Source organism: Erythrolamprus reginae, chromosome 13 (assembly GCF_031021105.1).
Source record: "Erythrolamprus reginae isolate rEryReg1 chromosome 13, rEryReg1.hap1, whole genome shotgun sequence".
Classification (NCBI taxonomy): Eukaryota; Metazoa; Chordata; class Lepidosauria; order Squamata; family Dipsadidae; genus Erythrolamprus; species Erythrolamprus reginae.
In genome coordinates this window covers 5,600,041-5,624,714 of record NC_091962.1, presented here as the reverse complement: position 1 = coordinate 5,624,714, position 24,674 = coordinate 5,600,041, and the positions used below count along the sequence as shown (strand labels likewise).

The window sequence follows — 24,674 nt, the reverse complement described above, 5'->3', positions numbered from 1 at the left end:
GGACGTCAACTCCCAGAATTCACCAGCCAGCATATTTTAAGATGGGTGGACGTCAACTCCCAGAATTCCCCAGCCAGCATATTTTAAGATGGGTGGACTTCCACTCCCAGAATTCCCCAGCCAGCATATTTTAAGATGGGTGGACGTCAACTCCCAGAATTCACCAGCCAGCATATTTTAAGATGGGTGGACGTCAACTCCCAGAATTCCCCAGCCAGCATATTTTAAGATGGGTGGACTTCCACTCCCAGAATTCCCCAGCCAGCATATTTTAAGATGGGTGGACTTCCACTCCCAGAATTCCCCAGCCAGCATATTTTAAGATGGGTGGACTTCCACTCCCAGAATTCCCCAGCCAGCATATTTTAAGATGGGTGGACGTCAACTCCCAGAATTCACCAGCCAGCATATTTTAAGATGGGTGGACGTCAACTCCCAGAATTCCCCAGCCAGCATATTTTAAGATGGGTGGACTTCCACTCCCAGAATTCCCCAGCCAGCATATTTTAAGATGGGTGGACTTCCACTCCCAGAATTCCCCAGCCAGCATATTTTAAGATGGGTGGACTTCCACTCCCAGAATTCACCAGCCAGCAAGCTTTAAGATGGGTGGACGTCAACTCCCAGAATTCCCCAGCCAGCATATTTTAAGATGGGTGGACGTCAACTCCCAGAATTCCCCAGCCAGCATATTTTAAGATGGGTGGACGTCAACTCCCAGAATTCACCAGCCAGCATATTTTAAGATGGGTGGACGTCAACTCCCAGAATTCCCCAGCCAGCATATTTTAAGATGGGTGGACGTCAACTCCCAGAATTCCCCAGCCAGCATATTTTAAGATGGGTGGACGTCAACTCCCAGAATTCCCCAGCCAGCATATTTTAAGATGGGTGGACATCAACTCCCAGAATTCCCCAGCCAGCATATTTTAAGATGGGTGGACGTCAACTCCCAGAATTCCCCAGCCAGCATATTTTAAGATGGGTGGACGTCAACTCCCAGAATTCCCCAGCCAGCATATTTTAAGATGGGTGGACTTCCACTCCCAGAATTCCCCAGCCAGCATATTTTAAGATGGGTGGACGTCAACTCCCAGAATTCCCCAGCCAGCATATTTTAAGATGGGTGGACGTCAACTCCCAGAATTCCCCAGCCAGCATATTTTAAGATGGGTGGACGTCAACTCCCAGAATTCCCCAGCCAGCATATTTTAAGATGGGTGGACGTCAACTCCCAGAATTCCCCAGCCAGCATATTTTAAGATGGGTGGACATCAACTCCCAGAATTCCCTAGTCAGCATATTTTAAGATGGGTGGACATCAACTCCCAGAATTCCCTAGTCAGCATATTTTAAGATGGGTGGACTTCCACTCCCAGAATTCCCCAGCCAGCATATTTTAAGATGGGTGGACTTCCACTCCCAGAATTCCCCAGCCAGCATATTTTAAGATGGGTGGACGTCAACTCCCAGAATTCCCCAGCCAGCATATTTTAAGATGGGTGGACATCAACTCCCAGAATTCCCTAGTCAGCATATTTTAAGATGGGTGGACATCAACTCCCAGAATTCCCTAGTCAGCATATTTTAAGATGGGTGGACTTCCACTCCCAGAATTCCCCAGCCAGCATATTTTAAGATGGGTGGACGTCAACTCCCAGAATTCCCCAGCCAGCATATTTTAAGATGGGTGGACGTCAACTCCCAGAATTCCCCAGCCAGCATATTTTAAGATGGGTGGACTTCCACTCCCAGAATTCCCCAGCCAGCATATTTTAAGATGGGTGGACGTCAACTCCCAGAATTCCCCAGCCAGCATATTTTAAGATGGGTGGACGTCAACTCCCAGAATTCCCCAGCCAGCATATTTTAAGATGGGTGGACATCAACTCCCAGAATTCCCTAGTCAGCATATTTTAAGATGGGTGGACGTCAACTCCCAGAATTCCCTAGTCAGCATATTTTAAGATGGGTGGACGTCAACTCCCAGAATTCCCCAGCCAGCATATTTTAAGATGGGTGGACTTCCACTCCCAGAATTCCCCAGCCAGCATATTTTAAGATGGGTGGACTTCCACTCCCAGAATTCCCCAGCCAGCATATTTTAAGATGGGTGGACTTCCACTCCCAGAATTCCCCAGCCAGCATATTTTAAGATGGGTGGACTTCCACTCCCAGAATTCCCCAGCCAGCATATTTTAAGATGGGTGGACGTCAACTCCCAGAATTCACCAGCCAGCATATTTTAAGATGGGTGGACGTCAACTCCCAGAATTCCCCAGCCAGCATATTTTAAGATGGGTGGACTTCCACTCCCAGAATTCCCCAGCCAGCATATTTTAAGATGGGTGGACTTCCACTCCCAGAATTCCCCAGCCAGCATATTTTAAGATGGGTGGACTTCCACTCCCAGAATTCACCAGCCAGCAAGCTTTAAGATGGGTGGACGTCAACTCCCAGAATTCCCCAGCCAGCATATTTTAAGATGGGTGGACGTCAACTCCCAGAATTCCCCAGCCAGCATATTTTAAGATGGGTGGACGTCAACTCCCAGAATTCACCAGCCAGCATATTTTAAGATGGGTGGACGTCAACTCCCAGAATTCCCCAGCCAGCATATTTTAAGATGGGTGGACGTCAACTCCCAGAATTCCCCAGCCAGCATATTTTAAGATGGGTGGACGTCAACTCCCAGAATTCCCCAGCCAGCATATTTTAAGATGGGTGGACATCAACTCCCAGAATTCCCCAGCCAGCATATTTTAAGATGGGTGGACGTCAACTCCCAGAATTCCCCAGCCAGCATATTTTAAGATGGGTGGACGTCAACTCCCAGAATTCCCCAGCCAGCATATTTTAAGATGGGTGGACTTCCACTCCCAGAATTCACCAGCCAGCATATTTTAAGATGGGTGGACGTCAACTCCCAGAATTCCCCAGCCAGCATATTTTAAGATGGGTGGACGTCAACTCCCAGAATTCCCCAGCCAGCATATTTTAAGATGGGTGGACGTCAACTCCCAGAATTCCCCAGCCAGCATATTTTAAGATGGGTGGACGTCAACTCCCAGAATTCCCCAGCCAGCATATTTTAAGATGGGTGGACATCAACTCCCAGAATTCCCTAGTCAGCATATTTTAAGATGGGTGGACATCAACTCCCAGAATTCCCTAGTCAGCATATTTTAAGATGGGTGGACTTCCACTCCCAGAATTCCCCAGCCAGCATATTTTAAGATGGGTGGACTTCCACTCCCAGAATTCCCCAGCCAGCATATTTTAAGATGGGTGGACGTCAACTCCCAGAATTCCCCAGCCAGCATATTTTAAGATGGGTGGACATCAACTCCCAGAATTCCCTAGTCAGCATATTTTAAGATGGGTGGACATCAACTCCCAGAATTCCCTAGTCAGCATATTTTAAGATGGGTGGACTTCCACTCCCAGAATTCCCCAGCCAGCATATTTTAAGATGGGTGGACGTCAACTCCCAGAATTCCCCAGCCAGCATATTTTAAGATGGGTGGACGTCAACTCCCAGAATTCCCCAGCCAGCATATTTTAAGATGGGTGGACTTCCACTCCCAGAATTCCCCAGCCAGCATATTTTAAGATGGGTGGACGTCAACTCCCAGAATTCCCCAGCCAGCATATTTTAAGATGGGTGGACGTCAACTCCCAGAATTCCCCAGCCAGCATATTTTAAGATGGGTGGACATCAACTCCCAGAATTCCCTAGTCAGCATATTTTAAGATGGGTGGACGTCAACTCCCAGAATTCCCTAGTCAGCATATTTTAAGATGGGTGGACGTCAACTCCCAGAATTCCCCAGCCAGCATATTTTAAGATGGGTGGACTTCCACTCCCAGAATTCCCCAGCCAGCATATTTTAAGATGGGTGGACGTCAACTCCCAGAATTCCCCAGCCAGCATATTTTAAGATGGGTGGACGTCAACTCCCAGAATTCCCCAGCCAGCATATTTTAAGATGGGTGGACATCAACTCCCAGAATTCCCTAGTCAGCATATTTTAAGATGGGTGGACGTCAACTCCCAGAATTCCCCAGCCAGCATATTTTAAGATGGGTGGACTTCCACTCCCAGAATTCCCCAGCCAGCATATTTTAAGATGGGTGGACGTCAACTCCCAGAATTCCCCAGCCAGCATATTTTAAGATGGGTGGACGTCAACTCCCAGAATTCCCCAGCCAGCATATTTTAAGATGGGTGGACATCAACTCCCAGAATTCCCCAGCCAGCATATTTTAAGATGGGTGGACGTCAACTCCCAGAATTCCCTAGTCAGCATATTTTAAGATGGGTGGACGTCAACTCCCAGAATTCCCCAGCCAGCATATTTTAAGATGGGTGGACTTCCACTCCCAGAATTCCCCAGCCAGCATATTTTAAGATGGGTGGACGTCAACTCCCAGAATTCCCCAGCCAGCATATTTTAAGATGGGTGGACGTCAACTCCCAGAATTCCCCAGCCAGCATATTTTAAGATGGGTGGACATCAACTCCCAGAATTCCCTAGTCAGCATATTTTAAGATGGGTGGACGTCAACTCCCAGAATTCACCAGCCAGCATATTTTAAGATGGGTGGACTTCCACTCCCAGAATTCCCCAGCCAGCATATGTTAAGATGGGTGGACGTCAACTCCCAGAATTCCCCAGCCAGCATGTTTTAAGATGGGTGGACTTCCACTCCCAGAATTCACCAGCCAGCATATGTTAAGATGGGTGGACGTCAACTCCCAGAATTCCCCAGCCAGCATGTTTTAAGATGGGTGGACTTCCACTCCCAGAATTCCCCAGCCAGCATATGTTAAGATGGGTGGACTTCAACTCCCAGAATTCCATAGCCAGCATATGTTAAGATGGGTGGACTTCAACTCCCAGAATTCCCTAGCCAGCATATTCTACAATGGGTGAACTTCAACTCCCAGAATTCCCCAGCCAGCATGTTTTAATATGAGTGGACTTCTCCCAGAATTCCCCAGCCAGCATGCTTTAAGATGGGTGGACGTCAACTCCCAGAATACCCTAGCCAGCATATTTTAAGACGGGTGGACGTCAACTCCCAGAATTCCACAGACAACATGTTGAAGTCCACCCATTTTTGAAGTCGGCCAGGTTGAGAAACCCTCCTCTAGGTGGAATAGGTTTCAACTCCCCAGTTTGTTTTCAGCGGCCAGGATTGTTAAGAATTTTGGGAGATGAAATCCTTACAATTGGTGGGCACTATAATAATAATAATAATTATCATTATCATTATTATTATTATTATTATTATTATTATTATTATTTATTGGACTTGTATGCCGCCCCTCTCCAAAGACTCGGGACGGCTCACAATAATAATAAAACAATAAAATAATAAAACAGTATATTTCCCTTTAACTGCTTCTTCGTTCTTTAAATACAACTGGTCCCACTGTCATTCTTTCCCTTCTCCGTTCAACTGTCTCTATGGCTTTAAGCACTGGGTCCTTTACATCAGTGTTTTTCAACCAGTGTGCCGTGGCACACTAGTTTGCCGCGAGACATGGTCAGGTGCGCCGTGAAGCTCAGAGAGAAAGAAAGCAAGAGAGAGAGAAAGCAAGAGAGAGAGAGAGAAAGAAAGAAAGCGAGAGAGAGAGAAAACAAGAGAAAGAAAGAGAGAGAGCAAGAGAGAGAGAGAAAGAAAGAGAGGGAGGGAAGGAGAGAGAGAGAGAAAGACATAGAGGGAGGGAGGGAGAGAGAAAGAGAGCAAAAAAGAGAGGAAGGAAGGAAGAGAAAGAAAGAGGGATGGAGAGAGAGAGAAAGAGGAAGGAATGGAGAGAAAGAGGGAGGGAGAAAGAAATAGAGTGAAGGGGAGGAAGAGAGAGAGAGAGGATTTTTTGGTCCAAACTTTTTTTAGCTGCCCCCCCTCCCGCTCAATGTGCCCCAGGGTTTCGTAAATGTAAAAAATGTGCCGCGGCTCAAAAAAGGTTAAAAATCACTGCTTTACATTATGTCCCATCCTTCTCTACAGATGCTGCGGGACAAGTTCCGGGAATTCTCGCGTGACACCAGCACCATTGGTCAGGAGAGAGTGGACGGTGTCAACCGGCTGGCGGACGAGATGATCTCCACCGGCCATTCCGAGAACGCCACCATTGCGGAGTGGAAGGACAGCTTGAACGAAGCCTGGGCAGACCTCCTGGAACTCATTGACACCAGGAGCCAGATGTTGGCCGCTTCCTATGAGTTACACCGCTTCTACCACGATGCCCGGGAGACTCTCAGCCAAGTCCAGAACAAACAGAAGCAGCTCCCGGACGAAGCAGGGAGGGACCTCAACACAGCCGAAGCCCTGCAGCGGATGCACACAGCCTACGAACATGACATTCAGGCCTTGAGTACTCAGGTTTGTAGGGGTATTGATTTCTGAGTGTCAAAATGGGTGAACAGTGCGGTCAGGCGGTAGGGAAAGCAAGTCGAATGCTTGGCTGCATAGCTAGAGGTATCACAAGCAGGAAGAGGGAGATTGTGGTCCCGCTATATGTTCTGTCGGGCTCTCTGGTAGAATCCTCCCAAAAATTCACAGGTACAAATTTCACACACACACACACGTTTGAAAATTCAAAGCAATGTTCTTTATAATGAAAATTCACTTAAACCAAGCCCTCTTTTGGTATAGCAAAGAGCACTGGTCTCCAAACAAACTGGTAATTTGTACAAGTCCCTGATCAGTTCTGTGACACTTAGCTTGCAGCTGTGAGGCAATTCACAGTCCTTCTTTTTTCACAAAGTGAAACACACTTTGCTCTGGTTTAGTTTCAAAGCAGGGGGAAAATCAGCACACAAAAAGTCAAAGTCAGTAAAGCAGTCACGAAACACAACGATCAGATAATCCTCCACAATGGCCAAACCCACAGGCTGCTCTTTATAGCAGCCTCACTAATGACCACAGCCCCACCCAACCACAGGTGGCCTCATTTTCTTTGATAATAATCTCTCAGTTGTTGTTGCCTATGCATCGCTCTCCGCATGCGTGGCTGTATCATTAACTCTTGTTCTGAATCCAAGGAGGAGCTAGATAATTGATCTCCTTCTGAGCTGTCTGCCACACTCTCCTCCTCCCTGTCACTCATGTCTTCTTGGTCAGAGGAGCCTTCATCATCAGATTCCACCAGGGGCAAAACAGGCTTGCAGCATGTGGATGTCTCCCCCACATCCACAGTCCTTGGGGCAGGAGCTGGGCCAGAGCTAACCACAACACTATATAGAGCGCTGGTGAGACCCCATTTGGAATAACACTGTGTCCAGTTCTGGAGACTTCATCTACAAAAAGGGATGGATCAAATTGAACGGGTCCAAACACGGGCTACGAAAATGGTGGAAGGTCTTGAGCATAAAACGTATCAGGAAAGACTTCATGAACTCAACCTGTATAGTCTGGAGGACAGAAGGAAAAGAGGGGACATGACCGAAACATTTAAATATGTTAAAGGGTTAAATAAGGTTCAGGAGGGAATTTTTTTTAATAGGAAAGTGAACACAAGAACAAGGGGCCACAATCTGAAGTTAGTTGGGGGAAAGATCAAAAGCAACATGAGAAAATATTATTTTACTGAAAGAGTAGTAGATCCTTGGAACAAACTTCCAGCAGACGTGGTAGATAAATCCACAGTCACTGAATTTAAACATGCCTGGGATAAACATATATCCATCCTAAGATAAAACACAGGGAATAGTATAAGGGCAGACTAGATGGACCAGGAGGTCTTTTTCTGCCGTCAATCTTCTATGTTTCTATGAAATGGTCCAGAGGTGTATTTATTTTATTTTTATTTTATTTATTCGATTTTTTAATGCCGCCCTTCTCCTTAGACTCAGGGCGGCTTACAACATGTTAGCCATAGCACTTTTTAACAGAGCCAGCCTATTGCCCCCACAATCCGGGTCCTCATTTGACCCACCTCGGAAGGATGGAAGGCTGAGTCAACCTTGAGCTGGTGATGAGATTTGAACCGCTGACCTGCAGATCTAGCAGTCAGCTTTGGTGGCCTGCAGTACTGCACTCTACCCACTGCGCCACCTCGGGTAGTCCTCAACCTACGCCCGGCTGAATAATGAACATTCAGAGTTACACCTAGGGGGGGGGGTTTCAAAGTTTTGACAGTGACCCCCCCAGCCCAGTCACCCGACCTCAGCAGCCACAATGAAACCAGGTTCACATTGAAACCAAATCAAAAATCATAGAGCCTAGGTCAGTGATGGCGAACTTATGGCATGGGTGCCACAGGTGACAGGTGTAGCCATATCGATTGGCACAAGAGCCGTTGCCCTAGCTCAGCTCCAATGTGCATGTGTGTGCCAGCCAACTGGTGCACCAGTTGCGGCCCTATCTGGACCGGGACTCACTGCTCACAGTCACTCATGCCCTCATCACCTCGAGGCTTGACTACCGTAACACTCTCTACATGGGGCTACCTTTGAAGAGTGTTCGGAAACTTCAGATCGTGCAGAATGCAGCTGCGAGAGCAATCATGGGCTTCCCTAGGTATGCCCATTTCACACCAACACTCCTCAGTCTGCATTGGTTGCCGATCAATTTCCGGTCACAATTCAAAGTGTTGGTTATGACCTATAAAGCCCTTCATGGCACCGGACCAGAATATCTCCAGGACCGCCTTCTGCCGCACGAATCCCAGCGACCAGTTAGGTCCCACAGAGTTGGCCTTCTCCGGGTCCCGTCGACTAAACAATGTCGTCTGGCGGGCCCCAGGGGAAGAGCCTTCTCTGTGGCGGCCCCGGCCCTCTGGAATCAACTCCCCCCAGAGATTAGAACGGCCCCCACCCTCCTTGTCTTTCGCAAATTACTCAAGACCCACCTTTGTCGCCAGGCATGGGGGAGTGAGGATATTCCTTCTCCTAGGCCATTACAAGTTATGCATGGTATGTTTGTGTGTATGTTTGGTTTTTATAATAAGGGTTTTTAGTTGTTTTATTAAATTGGATTGTTACATGTTGTTTTTTATCATTGTTGTTAGCCACCCCGAGTCTGCGGAGAGGGGCAGCATACAAATCCAATAAAATAATAATAATAATAATAATAATAATAATAATAATAATAATAATGTCCAAACATTTTTCAAGTGGTCATTTTTTTTAGGAGCCACCCATCCACCTTCGGGAGAAACATAGTTAGAAACATAGAAACATAAAGACTGATGGCAGAAAAAGACTTCATGGTCCATCTAGTCTGCCCTTATACTATTTCCTGTATTTTATCTTACAATGGATATATGTTTATCCCAGGCATGTTTAAATTCAGTTACTGTGCATTTACCAACCACGTCTGCTGGAAGTTTGTTCCAAGGATCTACTACTCTTTCAGTAAAATAATATTTTCTCATGTTGCCTTTGATCTTTCCCCCAACTAACTTCAGATTGTGTCCCCTTGTTCTTGTGTTCACTTTCCTATTAAAAACATTTCCCTCCTGGACCTTATTTAACCCTTTGACATATTTAAATGTTTCGATCATGTCCCCCCTTTTCCTTCTGTCCTCCAGACTATACAGATTGAGTCCATGAAGTCTTTCCTGATACGTTTTATACTTAAGACCTTCCACCATTCTTCTAGCCCGTCTTTGGACCCGTTCAATTTTGTCAATATCTTTTTGTAGGTGAGGTCTCCAGAACTGGACACAGTACTCCAAATGTGGTCTCACCAGCGCTCTATATAGCGAGATCACAATCTCCCTCTTCCTGCTTGTTATACCTCTAGCTATGCAGCCAAGCATCCTACTTGCTTTCCCTACCGCCTGACTGCACTGTTCACCCATTTTGAGGCTGTCAGAAATCACTACCCCTAAATCCTTCTCTTCTGAAGTATTTGCTAACACAGAACTGCCAACACAATACTCAGATTGAGGATTCCTTTTCCCCAAGTGCATTATTTTACATTTGGAAACATTAAACTGCAGTTTCCATTGCTTTGACCATTTATCTAAGATAACAATTACACATTTAATATCTAAAAGCAAGAAACCCCAATATAACAAACATACATACAGTCATATCATGCACTAGAACTACATAGGCAGGGGGAGATGTCTTAGTTCCCCCACGCTTGACGACAGAGGTGGGTTTTAAGGAGTTTACGAAAGGCAAGGAGGGTGCAGGCAATTCTAATCTCTGCGGGGAGTTGGTTCCAGAGGGCCGGGGCCGCCATAGAGAAGGCTAAGGGAATGAGAAATTGCAGTTTAGGGGTTTAAAGTGTTAAGGGAAGGCTTGGGATACTGTTCATAGCCAAAAATAGTGTATTTACTTCCGCATCTCTACTTCGCGGAAATTCGATTTTTGCGGGCGGTCTCGGAACACATCCCCCACGAAAATTGAGGAAACACTATTACAACTTCGAATGATATCTGAACTGTATGGTTGTAAGTTGAAGACTGCCTGTACCGATTTAAAGAAGAAATGTATAAGGAGAGGAGGATGGAAATAGAGACGCCCTGGGCTACCGTTCTCCTTGAATTTAAGTTAAGGTATCATTACCTTTGGTTCTGTCTGCAACTGTTGCAGGTTTCTTTAATGCAGTCAACCAGCCGCTACGAGTCTTCGGAGAGGGGCGGCATACAAATCTAATTAATAATAATAATAATAATAATAATAATAATAATAATAATAATAATAGAATTCAATTCAATGTATTAGATTTGTATGCCGCCCCTCTCCGAAGACTCGGGGCAGCTCACAACAATAATAAAAACAGTATAACAATGGAACAAATCTAATATTAAAATTATATTAAAAACCCCCAACAATTTAAAAACCATACAACACATACATACCAAACATAAAATATAAGAAAGCCTGGGGGAGATGTCTTAATTCCCCCATGTCTAGCGATATAGGTGGGTCTTGAGTAACTTGCGAAAGACAAGGAGGGTGGGGGCCGTTCTAATCTCCGGGGGGAGTTGGTTCCAGAGGGCCGGGGCCGCCATAGAGAAGGCTCTTCCCCTGGGCCCCGCCAAACGACATTAGTTGTAGATGGGAACTGAGCCTTGTTCTCCCCCGCCCCCCTCCCTGGTCTTTTGCAGGTAAAACAGGTGCAGGACGACGCAGCACGCCTGCAGAAGGCCTACGCCGGGGAAAAAGCTGACGACATCAGGAAACACGAGCAGTCGGTGAGCGAGGCCTGGTCTGACCTACTCAGCGGCAGCAGCGACCGTCGCCAGCTCCTGATGGACACGGTGGACAAATTCCGCTTTTTCGGCATGGTGCGGGACCTCATGCTGTGGATGGATGACATCAACCTTCAGATAGACGCACAGGAGAAGCCCAGGTAGGGTATGGTCAGAAAAACGTTGGATTCCTGTACAGGCAATCCTTGACTTAACAATGAGTCTGCGGAGAGGGGCGGCATACAAATCCAATTAATAATAATAATAATAATAATAATAATAATAATAATAATAATAATGATGATGACAGAATTTCACCAGTTTTTAAGTGAGTCACCCAGCCTTTAAGCAAATCTGGCTTTCCGATTGAGTTTGCTTGTTGTAAGCCATCAAATGTCAATCACGTGATCCTGGGGCACTACAATTGTCATAAATCCATGCCAGTTGATGACAAATTTTGATCGTGTTAATGCAGCAACGTTGGTAATGCAAGGAATCTTCATAAGTCACTTTTCGGTACTACAGTGGTCCCTCGATTTTCGCAGGTTCGAACTTCGCAAAATGGTTATACAGTACCACGGTTTTTCAAAAATATTTATTAAAAAAATACTTTGCGGGTTTTTCCCCTATACCACGGTTTTTCCCGCCCGATGACGTCATACGTCATCGCCAAACTTTCGTCCACCTTTAATAAATATTTTTTTTTAATAAACTTTAATAAATAAACATGATGAGTAATAATCTAAACGGTTGCTAAGGGAATGAGAAATTGCAGTTTAGGGGTTTAAAGGGTTAAGGGGAGGCTTGTGATACTGTTCATAGCCAAAAATAGTGTATTTACTTCCGCATCTCTACTTCGCGGAAATTCGATTTTTGCGGGCGGTCTCGGAACGCCTCCCCCGCGAAAATCGAGGGAACACTATTACAACTTCGAATGATATCTGAACTGTATGGTTGTAAGTTGAAGATTGCCTGTACCGATTTAAAGAAGAAATGTATAAGGAGAGGAGGATGGTAATAGAGACGCCCTGGGCTACCGTTCTCCTTGAATTTAAGTTAAGGTATCATTACCTTTGCTTCTGTCTGCAACTGTTGCAGGTTTCTTTAATGCAGTCAACCAGCCGCTACGAGTCTTCGGAGAGGGGCAGCATACAAATCTAAATAATAATAATAATAATAATAATAATAATAATTGAATTCAATTTATTAGATTTGTATGCCGCCCCTCTCCGAAGACTCGGGGCGGCTCACAACAATAATAAAATCAGTATAACAATGGAACAAATCTAATATTAAAATTATATTAAAAAACCCCAACAATTTAAAAACCATACAACACATGTTTCAAGTTTCAAGTTTTATTAGATTTATATGCCGCCCCTCTCCGAAAACTCAGGGCGGCATATTAAATATAAGAAACATAAAGTATAAGAAAGCCTGGGGGAGATGTCTTAATTCCCCCATGCCTGGCGATATAGGTGGGTCTTGAGTAACTTGAGGGTGGGGGCCGTTCTAATCTCCGAGACGAGTTGATTCCCAAGGGCCGGGGCCGCCACAGAGAAGGCTCTTCCCCTGGGGCCCGCCAAACGACATTGTTTGGTCGACGGGACCCGGAGAAGGCCAACTCTGTGGGACCTTATCGGCCGCTGGGATTCGTGCGGTAGAATAATAATAATAATAATAATAATAATAATAATAATAAGGCTCTAAGTATGGATACAATGGAATAGGATAATTTTATTGTCACTTTGAATGTACACTAATTGGCATACCTTAAAAATGAAATTTCATTGCATGCAGCTCTTAAAGTGTCACCACCTCCAATTTTATTTATTAAATAAATAAATAAATATAATTAATAATAAATAAATAGTTTTACGCTACATAAACATGACAAGATAAGTAAATAAATATGAAATTATATATATATATATATATATATATATATATATATATATATATATATATATATATATATCTCCATATGTACTACCCTGTTCCCCCCAAAATAAGACCTCCCCTGATAATAAGCCCAATCAGGCTTTTGAGCGCGATGAGGCCAGGGACTTATTTCAGGGTTCAAAAAAATATAAGACAGGGTCTTATTTTCAGGGAAACACGGGTATGTGACACAGAGAAACAACACAGCCTAGTTCGGATATATACATTTTTATGGTGAGAAAAATGAATCTTGCAAGTTTGCCGGATCGGTGGCCTAAGGCACAAAGCTGGCCCAGAATCTGGTAGTCCTGCTAGAAATACTTTAAAAGATGGGAGCAACAGAAACAGACCATAAAATGGCAATCTCTAATAATGCTTTGAGCTCTGAGCACATAACGCTTTTAAGCAGTATTCTATTTCTATTTCTATTTATTGGATTTGTATGCCGCCCCTCTCCGTACACTCGGGGCGGCTAACAACAGTAATAATAACAGCATATAACAAACCAATATTAAAACAGTTAAAAACCCTTATTATAAAACCAAACATACATACAGACATACCATGCATAAAATTGTAAAGGCCTAGGGGGAAAAGAGTATCTCAGTTCCACCATGCCTGGTGGCAGAGGTGGGTTTTAAGAAGCTTACGAAAGGCAATGAGGGTGGGGGCAATTCTAATCTCTGGGGGGAGTTGGTTCCAGAGGGCCGGGGCCGCCACAGAGAAGGCTCTTCCCCTGGGTCCTGCCAAGCGACATTGTTTAGTTGACGGGACCCGGAGAAGGCCCACGGGACCTAACTGGTCGCTGGGATTCGTGCAGCAGAAGGCGGTCCCAGAGATAATCTGGTCCGGTGCCATGAAGGGCTTTATAGGTCATAACCAACACTTTGTATTGTGACCGGAAACTGATCGGCAACCAATGCAGACTGCGGAGCGTTGGAGTAACATGGGCATATTTGGGAAAGCCCATGATTGCTCTCGCAGCTGCATTCTGCACGACCTGAATTATCCTGAATAATTGGAAGTGAGCTTCCTATAATTTTCTCTACTGTCCTTACCACTCTCTGTAGGGACTTTCTATCCTAGGCACTGCTGCCACCAAACCAAACAGTGATGCGCTCTGCTAAAACACTCTAAATTGTGCCTCTGTAAAAATAAGATATGCACAAAAATTGAGGTCTAGCTTTTCCTGCTGTCTTCTGCCCCTTTGCCGGAGGTGAGGCAGGTGTCCATTTTTTAAAATTTCCTTTTGCACTTTAATATAGAGATGTGTCAGCTGCCGACCTGGTCATCAAGAATCACCAAGGGATCAAAGCCGAGATGGAAGCCCGGACTGACAGCTTCAACGCCTGCATAGCGATGGGAGATGACTTGCTGGCTAAGGGGCACTATGCTTCTACAAAGGTTTGTGTAGTGGCAGTGCAGAGGACTAGGGTTATTGGGAGGAGCTGGTGACATGCTTTAATACTTCCTATTAAAAAAAAGTCTAGAAATGCATTGCTCATTCTGAGTTAAACGTTTTGTTTTTCATTCTTGCTTGCTGAATAAGGTGAATTTTCAAGCAGTTTCAAAGTCTTTCCTGCTTTGAAAATCTCAGACTTTGCATTCTCAGAGTTTTATGCCTGCCAGTCAAGAATCTCCATAGACACCCAACCAACTTAGTTTCTGTTTCTTCTCGTGACAGTGAGTTTCACGGGTTAACACTAGGCAACTCAGGAGAATCCTGGGGAGGTTGTCTTAAAGCTCCCACCACTCACATAAACATTGTTCCTTCTGCTAAATATTTGACCAGCTAAATTCCTTCCTTTTTTTCCTCCCTTTTTTTGTGACTCAGATTGTGGAGAAATTATCTCAGCTGCAGGAACGACGCAAAGAGATCAACGATAAATGGCGAGAGAAAATGGACTGGTTGCAAATAGGTAAGGGGAGGAGAAGGTAAAGAAAGGGGGCAGGTTGGAAGTTTGGAGGGGGGCTTATGGCAGTGGGCAGCACGTCCATGTCATAATTGGGATGACTTACACACTAGAGCAGTGTTCTAAGTGACATTGGGTGGGGGGGAAGGGACTTAGGACCATTTTTCACACTTATGACCATTGGAGCATCCCCGTGGTCACGCGATCAAAATTCAGATGCTTGGCAATTGTCACATATTTACGACAGTTGCAGTGTCCGGGGGTCACGGGATCCCCATTTGCAACAAGCAAAGTCAAGAAGGATTCACCAAACAAACCATGTTATTAACTTAACATGGCGGGACCCAGGGGAAGAGCCTTCTCTGTGGTGGCCCCGGCCCTCTGGAACCAACTCCCCCCAGAGATTAGAATTGCCCCCACCCTCCTTGCCTTTCGTAAGCTACTTAAAACCCACCTCTGCCATCAGGCATGGGGGAATTAAGACTTCTTCTCCCCCTAGGCCGTTACAATTGTATGCATGGTATGTTTGTATGTATGTTTGGTTTTATATATTAAGGGTTTTTAATTTGCTTTTAGTATTGGATTATTATTGTATATTGTTCGTGATTGTTGTTAGCCGCCCCGAGTTTTCGGAGAGGGGCGGCATATAAATCGAATAAAACTTGAAACTTAACAACAGCAGTGATTCGCGCAAGAATTGTGGCCAGAAAGGCTCCGGCCCTCTGGAATCAGCTCCCCCCAGAGATTCGTACTGCCCCCACCCTCCTTGCCTTGCGAACACTTGTGGCGACAGGTCTGGGGACATTAGATATCAGCCCTTGCTGATGAATGGAACGTATGTTTGGTCTGTTAGAATGAGTGACTGTTTTTTTAAAAAAAAAATATTGGGGTTTTAGAGTGTTAGTTTTAGTTTAAAAATTGGATTTAGGACATTTTGTATTGTTTTTTATATGCTGTAAGCCGTCCCAAGTCCCTGGAGAGGGGCAGCATATAAGTCAAATAAATGAATGAATGAATAAACAAATAACAATAAATAAATAATAAGAAAGAGAGACAGAAAGAAAGAAAGAAAGAAAGACAGACAGACAGACAGAGAGAAAGACAGATAGATAGATAGATAGATAGATAGATAGATAGATAGATAGATAGATAGATGGAAAGAAAGACAGAGAGACAGAAAGAAAGAAAAAGAAAGAAAGAAAGAAAGAGACAGAAAGAAAGAAAGACAAAGACAGACAGACAGAGAGAAAGATAGATAGATAGAAAGAAGGAAAGAAAGAAAGAAAGACAAAGACAGACAGACAGAGAGAAAGATAGATAGATAGATAGATAGATAGATAGAAAGAAAGAAATACAGAGAGACAGAAAGAAAAAGAGAAAGAAAGAAAGAAAGGAAGAAAGGAAGGAAGGTGGTGAAATGGGGCAAAAACTCACTTAACGAACATCTCACTGACCAACAGAAAGTTTGGGGTTGTGGTCATAAGTCGAGGCTTACTTGTAGGCATGGAGAATAAATCTTCACAGCAATTTGACCTGATTCTTTGCACTTGACATGTTCCAATCTAAATGGCATTTTAAAAGGAAGCCTAAACCAACACGCTCCTCAAAAGTCAAGCGTTTAACGAAACATCTGCAATAGGATAAATATGGAATATATATGTGTAAAGGTTTTGTAAAAGAATGAAATAAGAAACGAGATGATAAATATGTGGAAATGTTTGGAAATAAAAATTTTAAAAAATTCAGGACAGATGGCTGATTTGGGCACTAAAACTAGTTTAAGATCCAGACAGTGGCTCAATCTGTCTCTCTCTCTCTCTCTCTTTCCTCCCCGTGCAGTGATGGAGGTGCTGATGTTCGGGCGGGATGCCAGCATGGCGGAAGCTTGGCTTGCCAGCCAGGAGCCAATTGTGCGCTCCACTGAACTGGGTGACAACGTGGACGAAGTTGAAAACCTGATCAAGCGACATGAGGGCTTCCAGAAATCGGTAGCCGCCTGGGAGGAACGTATCCTGGCACTGGAAAAACTCACCACGGTTTGTAAAGAAGAAAAACACAGGGCTTAGCTCATGGTGTGAATCCAGCCATTGAGGTTTATAGACCTTGGTTGATAGCAGAGGTGCCAACCTTGGCATCTCTAATGCGTTTCGACTTCCTGGCTGTTCTGCCTGACCGGCCTCAAGCAATGATGAACGGTCCAGGAAAGAAGGTCAGACACACACGTGCATAGTTAGTCAGCAAACTTGTATTAAACAGTAAAGAAAAAAGTCTAAAGCAAACGGTCCTTACTTTCAGGAGTAACACATAGGATTCGTTGAAAATTCAGTCGGCTACAAAGTTCAGTGAAAAGCCAACAAATACAAAAGTCACGGAGCATAAATATCCCAAGAGTCTCTGAATATTCACAGCACAAAAGTGTTTTCAACTCCCACAACGCTGAGTTGAAATCCAAGAGCAGGAACTTCAAAGCAGGAACAAATGACGCCACACAAACCACCCAGATAATCAGCCACAGTTTGCCTTGGCCCCGTTCCCATTTTATGCCGTTAGCCCTCATTAAGGGAACCACACCCAGCCCAGGTGTGCTCATCATGCTTCTTAAAGCGACCCCTTCTTTGCAAGGCCCTTCGGTTGCGTAAATTTAATGTATTGTCCTGCAGACGAACTGAGAGAAGATAAACTGTCTGACGAATTGCCAGCCCCCTCCCCGGAACTGTCTGCCTATTCTTCCTGGCTCTCTGCCCCATCTTCCTGACTGTCTGCTACAATCATCATCCTGGCTGTCAGCCAGGCTTTCACAGTCAGTGTGTGCGCGTCTCCCCCATCTGTGGGGGCAACAGCTGGCCCAGGCCCAAACACAACACTGGCTGGGGAATTCTGGGAGTTGAGGCCCATAAGTCTTAATGTTGCCAAGGTCAGATACCCCTGGATTATAGCTTAGTGCAACTGTATGGACCTGATTTATTACTGGTAGTCCTTGCTTAGTGACCGTTTGAAGTTACCAGGGATCCACACAGGTACTGTATTTTTCAGAGTATAAGACACACTTTTTTCCTCCCTAAAAGTGGCTGAAAATTCAGGTGTGTCTTTTACTCTGAATGTAGCTTTTTTAAAAGCTTTTCCCCCCCAGCCCTAACTAGGTGCTAATGATCTTCCCTGCTCTTAACTTGCAGGTTCTTTCATCGTTACTCTTTGCAAAGAATGTTTTCCAAGCCCTAAGTCTTTGCAAGGTTTTTTTTCATTGCTCTAACTTGCTCCAAATGTTTTTTTTCAGCCCTAACCAGCTCTTACTGGCTTGCAAGCTCTTTTATTGTTACTCTCTGCGAGTAATGTTTTCCAAGCCCTAAGACTTTGCAGTTTTTTTTCATTGCTCTACTTGCTCCAAATGTTTTTTTTCAGCCCTAACCAGGTGCTAATGATTTTCCCAGCTCTTTCATTGTTACTCTCTCTGAATAAGGTCTTTTTTAAAGCCCTAAGCAGGGGATAAAATAATGTGCTATAAAAAAATGCGCTATAAAATAATGTGCTAATGTGACCAGACTAAGGATGTTAAGACGGAGTGGCTGTGGGTTTTGCGTCCCAAGGACAATTCCATCTGTCCATTCATCACCCTGGGGTGGGGGAAATATTGACCCCCTTGGAGAGGGTCCGCAACTTGGGCGTCCTCCTCAATCCACAGCTCACATTAGAAAAAACATCTTTCAGCTGTGGCGAGGGGGGCGTTTGCCCAGGTTCGCCTGGTGCACCAGTTGCGGCCCTATCTGGACCGGGAGTCACTGCTCACAGTCACTCATGCCCTCATCACCTCGAGGCTCGACTACTGTAACGCTCTCTACATGGGGCTACCTTTGAAAAGTGTTCGGAAACTTCAGATCTTGCAGAATGCAGCTGCGAGAGCAATCATGGGCTTTCCTAAATTTGCCTATGTTACTCCAACACTCCGCAGTCTGCATTGGTTGCCAATCAGTTTCCGGCCACAATTCAAAGTGTTGGTCATTACCTATAAAGCCCTTCATGGCACCGGACCAGGGTATCTACGAGACCGCCTTCTGCCGCACGAATCCCAGCGACCGGTTAAGTCCCAGAGAGTGGGCCTTCTCCGGGTCCCGTCAACAAAACAATGTCGCTTGGCGTGGCCCAGGGGAAAAGCCTTCTCTGTGGCGGCCCCAACCCTCTGGAATCAACTCCCCCCAGAGATTAGAATTGCCCCCACCCTCCTTGCCTTTCGTAAGCTCCTTAAAACCCACCTCTGTCGTCAGGCATGGGGGAATTGAGACATTCTTTCCCCCTAAGCCATTATAATTTATGCATGGTATGTTTGTTATATGGATGTTTAGTTTTATAATACGGGTTTTTTAGTTGTTTTTAGTATTGGATTTGCATGATGTTTTTTATTACTGTTGTTAGCCGCCCCGAGTCTACGGAGAGGGGCGGCATACAAATCCAATTAATAATAATAATAATAATAATAATAATAATAATAATAATAATAATAATGTACACTGTTTTATTGTCACTGTTAGCCGCTCCGAGTCTCTGGAGAGGGGCGGCATACAAATCCAATAAATAAATAAATTAATAAAATTAATAATAATAATAATAATAATAATAATAATAATAATAATAATAATGTTAGCCAGCTGAATTCCTGGTAAGCAGATTCTTTTCCTTTTTTTCCTCCCCAAAAACTAAGGTGCGTCTTATACTCTGAAAAATATGGTACTCACAACCCAGATTGAAAGTTTTGACAGATGTCTTCCCCCCCCCCCCCCCCCCAATCCATGGGTGATATCCAGCAGGTTCTTCAGAACCAGTAGCGGCTCGGAATGTCAGGGTTTCAAATAGCATCCCAAATTAAATCAGAGTCCGAGGCAAAGGATTCCTCAAAGTTCCAATTTATTAATAGAGCCATGCTGGCACATGTGGGTGAAACCCGAATCAGACGTCTCCCGGGTTTCACCACCTAGTTGAAGTTTCAACTCCTCGCCTCCACTCCCATAAATCCATCACTTTGTTCTTCTACTTCCATGTGGACAGAGTCCACCCATCTCCTTCCGTGCAGGTGCAGAAGTGCAGAGACAAAGGATGACCTTGACTTTCTAGGAAGAATTTGTTATGGATATATCAGGGGTGGGCTCCTACCGGTGCGGAAGGCGTACCGGGAGCAGCCGCCAGATTGCGCAGTTTGCCGGTCCTTTGGGCGGCGCCATCTTTTTTCTTGAATTTTTCTCTTTTTAAAAAAAATATATATTTATTAACTTTTTCCTTTTTTTAAAAAAAAAAGTACATAGTCATATTTACAGATGAGTCTACATCATATATACATTCCTATCGACATTGTCTTCTGATTACTTTTAGATTTCTTGATGTTTTATTCCAATGCTTCTTTTGAGTTTCTTTTTTTTTGTCCCTTGGTACCATTTTGTCCAGGTTTCATAATAGTCCGATTCTTTTCGATTATTAAGTTCCATTGTCAATCTGTCCATCTCTGCACAGTCGTATATTTTCTTGATAATCTCATCGTCTTCAGGTATTTGCGGATTTTTCCAGTTCTGTGCAAATACAATCCTTGCAGCTGTTGTAATATGCAAGCTTAAATATTTTACATTTTTAGAATAGTTACCTCTCATAATACCCAATAGAAAAAATTCTGGCGTATATTCTATTTTTGTACCCTCGAGTTTCGCGATCTCGATCTTTGCGAAACGCTATATCGCGATTTTTCCACCCGATGACGTCACTCCCTTCCTTTCTCATCTTTCTTTTTCTCTCTCTTTCTCTATCTTGCTTCTTCCTCTCTCACACTCTCTTCCTCCCTCTCTCATCTCTTTCTTTCCTTCTCTCTCTTTCTCTATCTCTCCCCCTCTTGCTCTCGAGCGGCGGGTGGCACCCAGGGAAGGTTCCTTTGGCCGCCCACCAGCTGATCTGCTCGGCAGCGCAGTAGCAGCGAGGAGCCGAAGATGGGGTTTCCCCTTTGCGTGGGCAACGGGGAAACCCCATCTTCGGCTCTTCGCTGCTACTGCGCTGCCGAGCAGATCAGCTGGTGGGCGGCCGAAGGAACCTTCCCTGGGTCTTCAACTCCCAGAGCGGCGGACAAGCGGACAAGCGGCGGACAAGCGGGCAGGCAGGCGGCTCCTCAGCTGCTGGGTCTTCCCAGGTGCGGAAGTAAAAACACCATCTGCGCATGCGCGGCCATGGAAAAAGGGGCGCGCATGCGCAGATGGTGTTTTTACTTCCGCACCGCTACATCGCGAGAAATCGATTATCGTGAGGGGTCTTGGAACGGAACCCTCGCGATAATCGGGGGATCACTGTATTTGTTATTTGACACAACCAATTATTTATTTATTTTCCAGTATTTTCTTGTCTCTGGACATAACCACCATAGGTGAAAGAAGGTGCCTTGAGTGTTTCCAACACATTGGGCTGTAATTTTTGTGCATTTTAGCTAGTCTTTCGGGTGGAAGATGCCAACGGTATAGCATTTTATATTGGTTTTCTTTATATATTGTGGATTTTGTTAATTAAATATTCTCTTCTCTTGAATTTTTCAACAGTGAACTGGTTGCTAAATTTTTTCCAAACAGAAATGTATTTCTCTCCAACACAGAATAAAAAACAATACACAAGTACAAACACTAAAAACCATGCTTAAAGTAAAACATACATACAATTTCCCTTTTTCTTTTTCTATTAATCATTCGGTGGAGGCTTGTTTTCTTACATTATAAAGAACATTCTGTAGAACTTATATAATATTATCAAAATAAAGAAAAACCTCAAAAAGCAACAATATTTTCCCCACCTTACATTAAAAAATTACATTACATCAGTATAAACCAGTGTTTTTTAACCAGTGTGCCGCGGCACACTAGTGTGCCGCGAGACATGGTCAGGTGTGCCGCGAAGCTCAGAGAGAGAAAGAAAACAAGAGAAAGAAAGAAAGAGAGAGAGAGAGAGAAAGAGCAAGAGGGAGAGAAAGCAAGCAAGCAAGAGAGAGAGAAAGAAAACAGAGAGAGAGAAAGAAAGAGAGAGAGAAAGAAAGAAAGCAAGAGAGAAAGAGAGAGAGAGAGAAAGAGAGGGAGGGAAGGTGGGAGAGAGAAAGACATAGAGGGAGGTAGGGAGGGGGAGAGAAAGAGAGCAAAAAAGAGGAAGAAAGAAAGAGGGATGGAGAGAGAGGAAAAAAGGGAGAGAAAGAGGGAGGGGGAGAGAAATAGAGTGAAAGGGAGGAAGAGAGAGAGAGAGAATTTTTTTGTCCAAAATTTTTTTAGCCGCCCCCCCCCCCCCCTCAATGTGCCCCATGGTTTTGTAAATGTAAAAAATGTGCCGCGGCTCAAAAAAGGTTGAAAATCACTGGTATAAACGATATAAAACTCTATATTGTACCCGTCTTAATTCAAACTTTCATTTCTACATTAAATTAATTAATTCACTATCAACGTATCCAATAATTACCAGAGGTTCTATATATATATCTAAAATAAATCAAAAATACTTCTTATGATATATCACGTAAACTATATTAGAAAATTCTATATGTTTAAATTCTTATTAATAAATGAATTTGTGTCGTATCATTATATGGTGCTACCACCAATTCTTATCTTGCCATCTGGCTAACATAATTTAATTTGCTAAATTTTTTCAATCCCACCACTGGAGGTAATTATTATTTCCCCCCCACCAGCTGGAAGAGAATGAACACCGTGAGCGTGAGCAGGAAGAAGCGAGGAAGAGGACATCTCCGACGCCAACCCCGTTGGAACCCACTGTCATGATACCACAGACACAGAATACCGACGGGCACCATCTGCCCAGCAGCGCTCAGACCAACGGGTAAGAGCCCTGGGCCCATGTGGCAAGAAGGAAGCCGCAAGTTTGGCTAGGAGATGGTTGAACCTTGAGAATTATGATAACAACAGGTTTCCTGTCCCAAGATTGTATAAGTGAGAAATAAAATTAGAATTAACAGCAGCCTTTCCCAAAATTTAAAGATAATCCTTTATTTACGACCATAATTGGGAATAGAATATTCATTATTCGAGTCTGCGGAGAGGGGCGGCATACAAATCTAATAAATAATAATAATAATAATAATAATAATAATAATAATAATAATTATTATTATTATTATTATTATTATTATTAAGCATGCCAGTTATTAAATGAGTCTTGCATTATTTTACCCTGTTTTTGGCCATGGTTGTTAAGCAAATAACACTTAGATTATCTATCACTTCACAGTGCTTTACAACCCTCTCAAAGGGGTTTACAGAGTCAGCCTCTAGCCTTCAACAACCTGGTTCCTCATTTTACCGATGTCGGAAAGGATGGAAGGCTGAGTCAACCTTGAGCTGGTCAGGATTGAACTACTGGCAGTGGAGAGAGTTAGCCTGCAATATTGCATTCTGGGAAGGAAGGGAAGGAGGGAGGGAGGGAGGAAGGCAGACATAATGAAAGGAAGGAAGAGAGAGAGAGAGAGACAGAAAGAAGGAAGGAAGGAAGGAAAGGAAGCAAGGAAGGAAAGGAAGCAAGGAAGGAAAGGAAGGAAGGAAGGCAGACATAATGAAAGGAAGGAAGAGAGAGAGACGGAAGGAAGGAAGGAAGGCAGACATAAGGAAAGGAAGGAAGAGAGAGAGAGGGAAGGAAGGGAGGGAAGGAAAGGAAGGCAGACATAAGGAAAGGAAGGAAGAGAGAGAGAGAGACGGAAGGAAGGAAGGCAGACATAAGGAAAGGAAGGAAGAGAGAGAGAGACGGAAGGAAGGCAGACATAAGGAAAGGAAGGGAGAGAGAGGGAAGGGAGGGAAGGAAAGGAAGAAAGGAAGGCAGACATAAGGAAAGGAAGGAAGAGAGAGAGAGGGAAGGGAGGGAAGGAAAGGAAGGAAGGAAGGCAGACATAAGGAAAGGAAGGAAGAGAGAGAGAGAGACGGAAGGAAGGAAGGAAGGAAGGAAGGAAGGAAGGAAGGAAGGAAGGAAGGAAGGAAGGAAGAGGCATTAGCACTTATACCGCTTTATGGTGTTTCCCAGCCCTCTCTAAGTGATTTACAGAGTCAGCCTTTTGCCCTCAACAATTTGGGTCCTCAATTTAGTGATCTCGGAAGGAAGATTGAGCCAGTCAGAATCAAAGTCCTGGTTGAGCAGTTAATTAGCCTGTAATCCTGCCTTCTAATCACTGCACCACAACTGCGGTTGTTAAGTAAATCTGGTTTCTTCCATTGACTGTGAAAAGGTCGTAAATGATGATCACATGACCCTAAGATGTTGCAACCATCCTAAATATGTGATGGTTGCGAATTGTCCAAATTTTTACTGTAGGTATACTGCAAGTGTAAGGACAGGTTGCAAGTCACTTTTTTTCAGTGCTGTTGTAATAACTTAAACCCTAAAGCGTGCGGTCGTAAGTCGAGGACTACCTGCATGCAGCCGCTTTGCTACTTTGAAAATTTGCACCAACTGCCCCGTCCTTCTCTTCCCCAGGAGCCCTGGAGAGCAAGGCTTAGCTCTGGAGTTGCCATCCCAGAATGGGCTCGATCCCGACTCTGAATCTCCGCAGGTAATGGACGGGGGAATGTGGTTATTGAAACGGATGTCCAAGTGGTTGAGGTTGGCAGGGTTCCCTTGGGTATCATTTCTTGGGGGTCCAGGGAAAGGGAGGGTTT

The 24,674-nt window shown here is 44.3% G+C and overlaps 1 protein-coding gene across 1 annotated transcript in view; it reads left to right on the top strand.

The window, feature by feature from the left end:
• SPTBN2 (spectrin beta, non-erythrocytic 2) overlaps nucleotides 1-24,674 on the top strand; it is a 137,678-nt gene that overhangs the window by 102,457 nt on the left and 10,547 nt on the right. The window contains exons 25-31 of the mRNA XM_070766198.1: nucleotides 6,019-6,393; nucleotides 11,078-11,322; nucleotides 14,368-14,506; nucleotides 14,937-15,021; nucleotides 16,855-17,051; nucleotides 22,703-22,851; nucleotides 24,493-24,568. Coding sequence (XP_070622299.1) covers nucleotides 6,019-6,393; nucleotides 11,078-11,322; nucleotides 14,368-14,506; nucleotides 14,937-15,021; nucleotides 16,855-17,051; nucleotides 22,703-22,851; nucleotides 24,493-24,568 — 1,266 coding nt within the window. The remainder of the gene's footprint in view (nucleotides 1-6,018; nucleotides 6,394-11,077; nucleotides 11,323-14,367; nucleotides 14,507-14,936; nucleotides 15,022-16,854; nucleotides 17,052-22,702; nucleotides 22,852-24,492; nucleotides 24,569-24,674) is intronic.